General features: G+C 38.6%; 1 protein-coding gene across 7 annotated transcripts in view; it reads left to right on the top strand.

Moving 5' to 3' along the window:
• Window positions 1–9,742, top strand: part of fryb (furry homolog b) — a 59,779-nt gene that overhangs the window by 12,320 nt on the left and 37,717 nt on the right. For 6 of the 7 annotated variants that reach the window (XM_079598651.1, XM_079598647.1, XM_079598646.1 and 3 more), the window contains exons 2-4: window positions 2,391–2,581; window positions 7,741–7,794; window positions 8,773–8,912. In XM_079598651.1, coding sequence (XP_079454777.1) covers window positions 2,391–2,581; window positions 7,741–7,794; window positions 8,773–8,912 — 385 coding nt within the window. Of the gene's footprint in view, window positions 1–440; window positions 793–2,390; window positions 2,582–7,740; window positions 7,795–8,772; window positions 8,913–9,742 lie in introns of those variants that run through there. The other variant, XM_079598649.1, reaches the window with a different exon arrangement.

Below are 9,742 nucleotides of genomic sequence, written 5' to 3'. Positions count from 1 at the left end.
GATGATATCATAATTGCATTATGATAACATTTGCTCCATTCCAGTGAAATCCAGTGTTAGGATAGCATTAGGAGGGCATCAATGCATTTCACTGGAAACGTTGTGATATCATGATTGGATTTCACTGCAATGTGTCGCAATGAATTTCAGTGAAATCCAGTGATTCCATCATAAATACAATACATATCATAATGGGTATAATGATGTCATCATGGCACCGATTATGATGTCATAAAGGGCATTGTAATGCTTTTTTAGAATGTAATGCTTTTTATAATTATTATATCTTGTATGTATGCATGTTTCATGATCATTCATGTATGCTCCCAGTAAAAAGGAATGAATGTGTTAGAATACTGTGTGTCAGTGCTGAGGTTAAATATAGCCCCAAATAGTCCCCTCCCACCCTCTCTCTATTTCTCTCTCTCACTCTCTCTCTTGGCTTTGCTAAAATTCCAGCTTGACCTTCTCCTCAGTTAGGGCTTGCTTCTGTCAAAAGCCTATGAAGAGATATACACAGGAAGGGTGTGTTCCTTGAACTTGCGTTCTCCAACTCCCATAACTTCAAGAGCAAAGCCCAGCTATCCCAAGTTCATGGCTGCTTGATAGGGCTGCCCAGCATGGTGCAGGTCCACAAAGACAGGACGGGAAGACAAATGGGAAGTATGGAGCTCTGGGGGTGGTAAAGGGCTAGTTTTGTGTCGGATTACTGGAACTAACGTGGCCGCATCATGGAGCTTTCTCCCGTGCGGTGGAGTCGGGCCAGCGTCATCAGCTTCATCAAGGGCCTTGGTAGGTGCCACTGAGCGAAAGGTCTGTGGGTGCGTGGGTGTTGTTCTTGTTCTCTACGCTTGCTGTAAGGAGGTTGCATTCTGTGGATTCCTTGTAGTGTGTTCAAGGCTAAAGTTGTGAACAAAATATTTCACAATTCCTTTCCAGCAGCTCCCCTCCTCATTCAGTTTGAACTGCTCAGGCTCGACAGCAACTTCATAGGTGTCAACTGATATCCGCTGTTTGTCCATAAATAACGTTGACGTTAATTCTATCTCCAGATGACTGTCAAGCCAACCATATGTAGCAATTTCAAATCAAAAATTAATAATTTGCAACTGACTTCTGTTTTAGTATTGTTTGATAATGATTCAACAGCTGCTAAATATTGGGGTTTTCTGTCTAGTTTGTATCTCATGTCATTTAGCATACTGATTTAGCTGTCATTCAAATGTTCTACCGTTGACCTGAGCAGTGAAACCCTGGTGTCAGGTCATGAACTCCCATTAACATGGTGTGAAGTTTAAACTATTCAGGTACTGTGGTCTGCGAGAGGAAATTTAGTTCTCAAAACATCAGCTTGATGTTACTTATTGCTGTGCATTACTTATTTGGAGCATGTCAAAGGTTGGATTTCTCAGAACTATATATGTATTAACACCAGAATATCATAGAAACCACAACTGCATTCAGTAGCAACGATTTGACAACATCTACAACACTGTAATATTGTGTTGTTGTGCAACAAGTTTTACATGTACATCATTCACTTATTCTTCAAAAAAACCTGAAAAATCTAGGTGACATTTAAGAAAGATTACAGAAAGAAAAAGTGTAATACTGATTTTGTCTTCTTTGATGCTGCTTGTTTGTTGTTATTACAGCAGCAATGCATCAGTGTTTTTACACAGATTGCTTTCGTTTTATATGAGCAAAAGCATGTGCATGAGAGACCCCTTTAAAAGTCTTTTAACAGCTTTAATCTCTAACTCTTAATAAAACCGCTTAGGCAATCATCATTTTAAGGTAATTGCCTAATTTTAAATTACTGCAAGTCTCTTTAAACTGCTCATATTGCTGTTAGGAAGATTATATTTTGCCATGCGTTTTGCTGCTTGTGACTTGTGATGTTGCAGGGGTCTATTCTAAGAGGAGCACATGCTAGAAGCCCCTGCAGCCACATGACGTGGGCTCCCCCGGCCCCGGCCAGCCGGCTGACCCCCTCCCTCCTTTGGGAGTGATGACATGGTCTTGCCAAAAATGAAAACACCAGCTGCTCTAGCCCTGGCTGACTGTGAGATGGTGCTCTCAAGGCATGGTCTCAGGCCTTTGACAGCACCACTCTCAATTTTTCATACCTGTCAATATATCTGTCACGTTTTTTAATTTGCTAATCTGATGAGACCATTCCATTTCAAAGCATTTGATTGGTCAGACACTTTTGCCTCTGTGTGGGATCAGAAAAAGACCCAAGCTGGATTTAAACTCATTTCACCAGCACCACACATGTCAGAGCTTGTGCACTGCGCACCGAGTCATACATTGAATAATTATCACAACAATTGAGATACTAATAAGATCCATAATAAACTAATTCTATATTTTTTGTGTGTTCCCAGCATCCCCCGTAGGAAAGCGCCCCCTCCCCCAAGTGAGCTGCGCTCCGGGTGAGAGGAAAGGTCCTGTTGCCACCATGCCGGTTACCGTGGACCCCGAGAGCAAACCGGGCGAGTACGTCCTCAAAAGCCTATTCGCCAACTTCACCACCCTGTCTGAACGCAAAATACGCATCATCATGGCAGAACCACTGGTAAGAGACCTATTATATTTATCAGACATTTTTCAGACAAGACAAAGTTAACATCTACTGGAATCTAATTTTGAAAGCCTTTACATGCAGATAATCTAAGACACAAGACCTCAAATGCCAGGTTGTTTATGGTAATGGAGCTTTATCTAGAATATTTTTATCAAGAGACAAAGGTGCTTCTTTCAAGCCCTTTCTACTCCGTGCACGTTGCTTTCCTCTCTCCCTCTCTAACAACGTAAAGCACCACATTAAGAGCTGCAAATGATGCGGTTATTTTAACAACAGTAGCAGAAACACGGTGAGCAGCAAAATAGATACTTTCGCTAAAACACTGCAGAAAACGAGAGTGCAGCTAATAAATATTTTTTTATCTGTCATACAGATGACTCTGATCGTTTAACAGGTTTGAGACAAGTTAACGTGACTTTTTTCATATATTTAGCATTATTAATCAGCATATAAAAGGCATTTCATAATAAACTATGTTAGAATTTCTATGTGCCATACACAAAGGTGTCTATATGTAAAATAAAAGACATCTGATCTAACCTTTTTATATTCATATCCAGTTGGGCAAAATTTTGTGGTAAAAATTATTAGACATCACTGGTTTGGCTCTCTGGGCCCAAGATTCTCATCTTTAATTAATAATTTGAGTGTTTAGGTTTTTTTTTTTTTTTTTTTTTTACAAAGTACTACGGCTGCCTCCGATGGAAATAGATAACTGTTCTAAAAAAGTATTGTCCCGATCTCCGCTGGGGAAGGAAATATTGAGACTATACCTCTTGGAACTTTAATTGAATACCCCTGATCTAGCCCATATTAAAAGAAGTTGCCAGAAGTCACAGTTGGGTTTGAGTTTTTTTACGCCTTGTTTTAGCTGATTCTCTGGTATGTTGAGTAGTCTGGAAAAACAGGAAGTATACAGTATGCTGTCTAAATCAGTTAGACAGAGGAGGAGAGATATCTAACAGCCCTGGCACACAATATATTAATGACCCTGCTATGGCTTTCATTTGTAATTGCTTTAGCTGGCAGGAATCGAACAGTAATACTTCACAATATATCTTCAAACTGCACTAATAGCCGTAAGATACTGTGTCTGTTTTTGCTGCAGTGGCTCAGGTTGCCCGGTCTCCCTGTATCATTGTAATTCCATTATGCTGGAGTGTGGATTTAAGTGGACAGGAATGGGTTTCGCCTACTCTGTATGAGAAGCAGTCAAAGCTCTCAGCACCCCCCATCTCTAAATGCTTGAGTTTTAATAGAAAGTGCATTTTCCAGTCAACTTCCAGTAATGTACAGTAGGGCTGTGTGATTAATCGTAATTGATTTTCGATTTTGGCTTCCAACGATTATGAAAACAAGAGAATCGAGGTAAAACAATTATTGTGTCACTGCCGCATTTCCGTCCAGCACACCTTTCCTTCACAGCGGTGCGCTTTCGTTCCTAAAAGTCCAAACTTAACATCCAAACAGCCAAATAAGTAAGCGTTGTGAAATTTTAGATTAGAAAACTGTATTAATCCCTGTAAAAGTAAACTAATTTGCCACCATTGCACAGTACAAGTACCACAAATAGACAAATAAACAAATGTACAACAATCAGTACATACAAAAATGACACAACTTTTATCTAAAATACCTAACTGCAGTAGGAATAAAAGACCTTCTAAATCACTCTGTAGAACTCTGAGGCATTACTAATCTTCCACTAAATTAGCTTTTAAGTCCACTAAAGATACAGTGTAGTGGATGACTTTGTAACACAGAACAATTTTTAATTTTGCCCTTGTTCTCTTCTCCACAATGACCTCAAGTGAATCAGGATTAAGGCCAATAACCGAGCCAGCCTTTCTAATCAATTTATTAATCCTATTTTTATCATCTACAGTGATGATACTACATCCCCAACAGAGCACTGCATAAAACAAAACACTAACCATGATTCCCTGATAAAAAAAAACATAAAGAAGATTCCTACTGACACCAATAGAACAACTTCTAACTCAACTTCCTCAAAAAGAATATTCTTGATTGTGCCTTCTTAAAAACAGCATCACTATTCTTCTCCCAGTTTAATTTACGATATGGACACCAAGATGTCTGAGTGTGCACTATATAATGAAAAAAGAAAGGGTGATAAAACTGTGCATTGGGGGGCTCCTTTTTTAGTTAAAATAATGTCAGACATTTTATCACCCAGCCTAACAAACTGGGGTCGACATAGAAGATAATCCAATACCCACATAATAGTTGTACTGGTTACAACGCAGCAATTTATCGGCTAAAACTTGGTTGAATTGTATTAAAAGGACTAGAAAAATCAAAAACATAATCCTGACATAACTGGCAGTTGTTTCCAAATGATTATAAATATTATGCAACATAAAAAGTATGGCATCATCATCTACTCCCACACCTTTTCGATATGCAAATTGTAATGGATCTTAAAAAACTGACAACTGTCTACCCAGATGACCAAGGGTAATCCTTTCAAAACATTTCATTATATGTAATGTCAAAGCAGTGGGTCTCAAATTATTTAAACTACGACCCACATTACCATGTTTTGGAATAGGAACAAGACACGATGTCTTTCACATTTCAGGTATTTTTGATGAAGACAAGGACAAAGAATAAATTGAATGAAGAACTGAGCACAACTGATCAGCACAGACTTTGAATGTACGTGGGTGAATACCATCAGAGCCTGCTGCTTTGTTGGTCTTAAGGCACTTTAATTGCTGACTACAGTCCACATTACCACTCTGTACAAGAGATTCTAAAATCATATCATGAGAGGCAGAGAAATCAAAGTCATCAAACCTCATTTACATTCATTTAAATTCAGTTTAGTAAATGCAGTCTACTGTTGTGAAATTCAGTCTACTATATATTAAAAGCACAATAAGCCACAAAAGAGACACTGTTCCCCAGGTGGCTTTCTGTGTGCGTGCTTCGAGACGGAGACGAATGTGGATAAGCAAATGGGCTTCGGATACACACCTTAGCGCAGGCCTACACACAAAAATGTCAAAATGCCTTAAAGGGATAGTTCACCCAAAAATGAAAATGAACCCATGATTTACTCACCCTGAAGCCATCCTAGGTGTATATGACATTCTTCTTTCAGACGAATACAATCAGAGTTATCTCAAAAAAATTTCCTAGCTCTTCCAAGCTTTATAATGGGAGTGAATGGGCACCATTTTTTTTAAGTCCATACAAGTGCATCATATCCAACATAAAAGTGTCCCAAACGGCTCCGAGGGGTTAATAAAGGCTTTCTGAAGCGAAGCGATGCCTTGGTGTAAGAAAAATATCCATATTGAAAACTTTATCGACTAAAATAACTAGCTTCTGGCAGACGGCCGTACGCATCGATTTACGGCGAAAGAGTAACCCTTGAACTTGACGCACAACGTAATGACGAACGCGGTTACCCAGCCCTGTTTGTTTGAACCGTGAGATTCGTCAAAGCTTACGCTACTCCTACATCCTACGTCAAGTAAGTACGGCCGTCTCCCGGAAGCTATATATTTAGTCGATACAATTTTAAATATGTAGATTATTCTTACAAGAACGCATCGCTTCGCTTCAGAAGGCCTTTATTAACTTTATTGGCCTCAGGGTGAGTAAATCATGGGCTAATTTTTATTTTTGGGTGAACTATCCCTTTAATGGTTATGTCTAAAGTAAACATACACAGTCGAGAAAGAAAACACGTGTAACAGTATATTGGATCCGTGCATTAGCTCTTAAAGCAGCAGCCTAATATACCTGCTGCAGTCTGTCATTAATGATAAGCGAACAACAAATGACAAAAGAAAATCACTCACTGATCTTGACTGAAAAACTTAAGTAGTTTTAATAAGGATTAATTGTGAAAATTCACTGATATATAAAATTGCTAATTTCATTGACTGTGATCATCGCCCACCAATAATCATGTTAAATAATCGTTATTTCAATATTGACCAAAAATAATCGTGATTATGATTTTTGCCATAATCGAGCAGCCCTAATGTACGGTTCTCAATTTATTGATCACAACAGTAACGTTGCATTAGATTAGTATCTAGGAAACGCAAATTTCAACCATACTAGAAATCAGTAACTTTAGAAGCAGAACACAAGCCATGACCTAGACATCAACCTGTTTGTAGAATCTCTGCTCTCCTTTGCCCTTTCATCTGACCCTGTCAATCCTCGCTAGTCTGAAAGCGTGTGTGTGTGTATGTGTGTGTGTCCACGAGTGTGTCTGCGTGTTATAGGGTTAATCACTTGATTTGACCTCCAGTTCCAGCCCCAGTTAAGTTGTTTTCTTGGCTCTTTGGCCCACTTTCCCACACCTGTTCTCCATGTGACATCTTTAGATTAAGTTTAGTTCAAATGAAGGAATTTCAGAGGATTACTGTTGTTTTAGCGTCAAGAATCTGTAAAAGAGTCTTCAAGGATTGTTGAAGCCTTTGATAACGCTCACAGCAAGACAAGGTTTTTTTTTTTTCCTACTTTGATTTTAGAGTAAAAATTGAATAATGTGTTCAACAAAGCTGAAAGTACAAAGTGCCTAAATATTTAACAAACACTCAAGTGTTTGTGTAGGACTTGGTAAATGTAGTTTGAAGTCTGTAAAAGTCTGCGGGTGCAGATTCCATGTGGTCTTGGTAGGGGTCCTCAAAATGAGCAGAACAAGAAATATGAACTTACCAGCCTTATGTCGTACTGTACTGTCACGACTATGGACTTCTATTTTGTTATTCTGTTCTGTTTGTTCCTGTTTTGTCTACTCTACGTTTAGTTCTGGTTTCATTGGTTAATGGTTATCTCCTTATTAGTGTCTGATTACTAATGTTTTACACCTCTCAGTCATTGTGTTCATCTTGTATTTAAGCTCCCTGTTGTGTTCAGTCCCCTGTCGGTTCTCGTCTATTGTATTACGTTGTTTTGTACTCTCCATGAGTTATCATTAAAGACTACTTTATTCGTAATGCTTTCGCCTTGTGCTTTCATACAGCCTAAGACTGTGACAGATATAAGATTTTGGTCATATCGCCCACCTCTAGGTCTTGATTATATGTTTAATCTGGGCTTTTCCAGCTGGGAATCTGCAACCAATGATCTATGCCTCCTAAGTTGTTTTTGATGTTCTGCAGGAAAAGCCCCTCACCAAATCTCTACAAAGAGGAGAAGACCCGCAGTTTGATCAGGTGAGATTAAGTAACATTTTCAATATCCTTCCTAACATTTAAGACTTTTACTCTACCAGACACACGCTGACAATGAAACAATTAGGGCTTTGAGAGACATGGTTTTGTTTTCTTTCCACAATCAGAAATGATAAAGTAATGTTGAAAAAGAATGACAAAGAATTAATGATCTGCTCCCATACCATCCAATGTTTCCGGCCTTTCTATATTGATGGACAATTTGTTTTGAGTCATCATCAGTCAGACCCTAAGAATAGCATTCCTGTAGCTGGTGCTGTGCTGTCCTGACTTTACCCTTCTGTATTGAATTCTTAAGTAGTCTGAATGTGTGTGGGTTCTTGAACGTCTCACAGTGGTTGGGGGAATACCAGGCCAACTCTGCTCAGACACCACTCCTTTCCTCTATTTGGTTTAGCCCAGCCTGTATGACCACATTCACTCCCTGGATCTTAATTCTGCCTTTTTTCTGATTACCCAAATTCCACCCATACTAACATTTCACTTCGTCATAGTAACATTTTCACTGTGTCCCAATTCACTTACTTGTACTATGCCCTAAAAGTATGTATACTTCTTGTGATGAAAATGGCATACTTTTGAGTGTGTTGCACAGGCATGTTTTGGGACCATGTCATAATTGTGTCATTAATGGACTGCGCTAAATTACCTGCAATTCATTGTGTTTCTTTCATATGTACACATTCAGGCAATGTTCGGCACACCACACTACCCTCTGTTTTTAATTAATAATTTTTTGCCTGCATAAATTACTCCAGTTCATAATTGATTCGAAACTTTCACATGCGATTTTTATAAGAGAGCTGGTGTACAGTATACTGTATACTGTACAGTACGCAGTGTGCTAATATTCCATTCCGTGTATAGCCTCAGTTAAATCACATTGCATTTTGAGGTGTCCAATTAGGGCTGTGGCAAAACAGAACAATTTCCTGAAGTTACTTCCTTTTATCTCCACAGCTGATCAGCACTATGAGCTCTCTTGCTGAGTATTGTCTTCCCTCCATCCTGCGGACACTGTTTGACTGGTATAAAAGACAGAACGGTTTGGAAGACGAGTCCCACGAGTACCGCCCACGTGCAAACACAAAGTCCAAAAAGTGAGTTCCCTTGTCTACATTTAAAGTTACATTTCTAAACTATTTTTATACTCTCTGAAAATAGGAACTGAAATGCCATTAGGAGTGTGTGAACTCTCCTCAGACAAAATAATACCCATATCGGGTATTGGTAACTAACTTTTGTACCTTTCATATGGGTCGCAATGATTTTAGAGGGCCGAAATCAGTGACTGAAACAAAGGTTTAATTAGTGCTTCTCCGTTGGCACGTTTGATCTCGTGCACACAACATGGATAAGCTACAACATTTAAACATGTCAGCTGTGTGGACACTAGCTCTGGACTGACAATATTATAATACAATAAAATAACTAGAGAAGAGCATTTGGCTAAATATATGCACTGTATTACACATTCATTATATTTTTCTTAACCGGTTAGTGATGTCTTCATTATTTAATGTATGTTTGAATAAAAACAAGTTATTAAAGTTTATTGTCACTTAAATGTTTATATTTCACCAACAAACTGGGGTAGAAACAATGTTATGTGCCTTATGTGCAATTTACCGTAAATGTTTGTACCACCCAAGTCTTAGCCATTTAAGTGTTGATTATTAAATCATCTTGATTAATTAATATATTATGATATGCGAAAAGTGTATTCAGTTTCCACCCTGTCTGTAGTAGATAAAACTAGAGCACAAGTGTCTGCTCTTCTCATTTCCACAGGTCTGTGTCAATATAATCTGATTTCATGTCTGTTGCATAAGCGTGTTTATGGTGTTCTGTGCGAGTGTATATTTGTGTGTTTATGCATGTGTGATCTAGTGTGGATGGGAGCTTGTAATTAAAGGCTGTCATCAGGAAG

This window comes from Phoxinus phoxinus, assembly GCF_949152265.1.
Source record: "Phoxinus phoxinus genome assembly, chromosome: 23".
NCBI lineage: Eukaryota > Metazoa > Chordata > Actinopteri > Cypriniformes > Leuciscidae > Phoxinus > Phoxinus phoxinus.
Note: the sequence above shows the minus strand (reverse complement) of the source record. Positions and strands in the feature narration are given on the sequence as shown.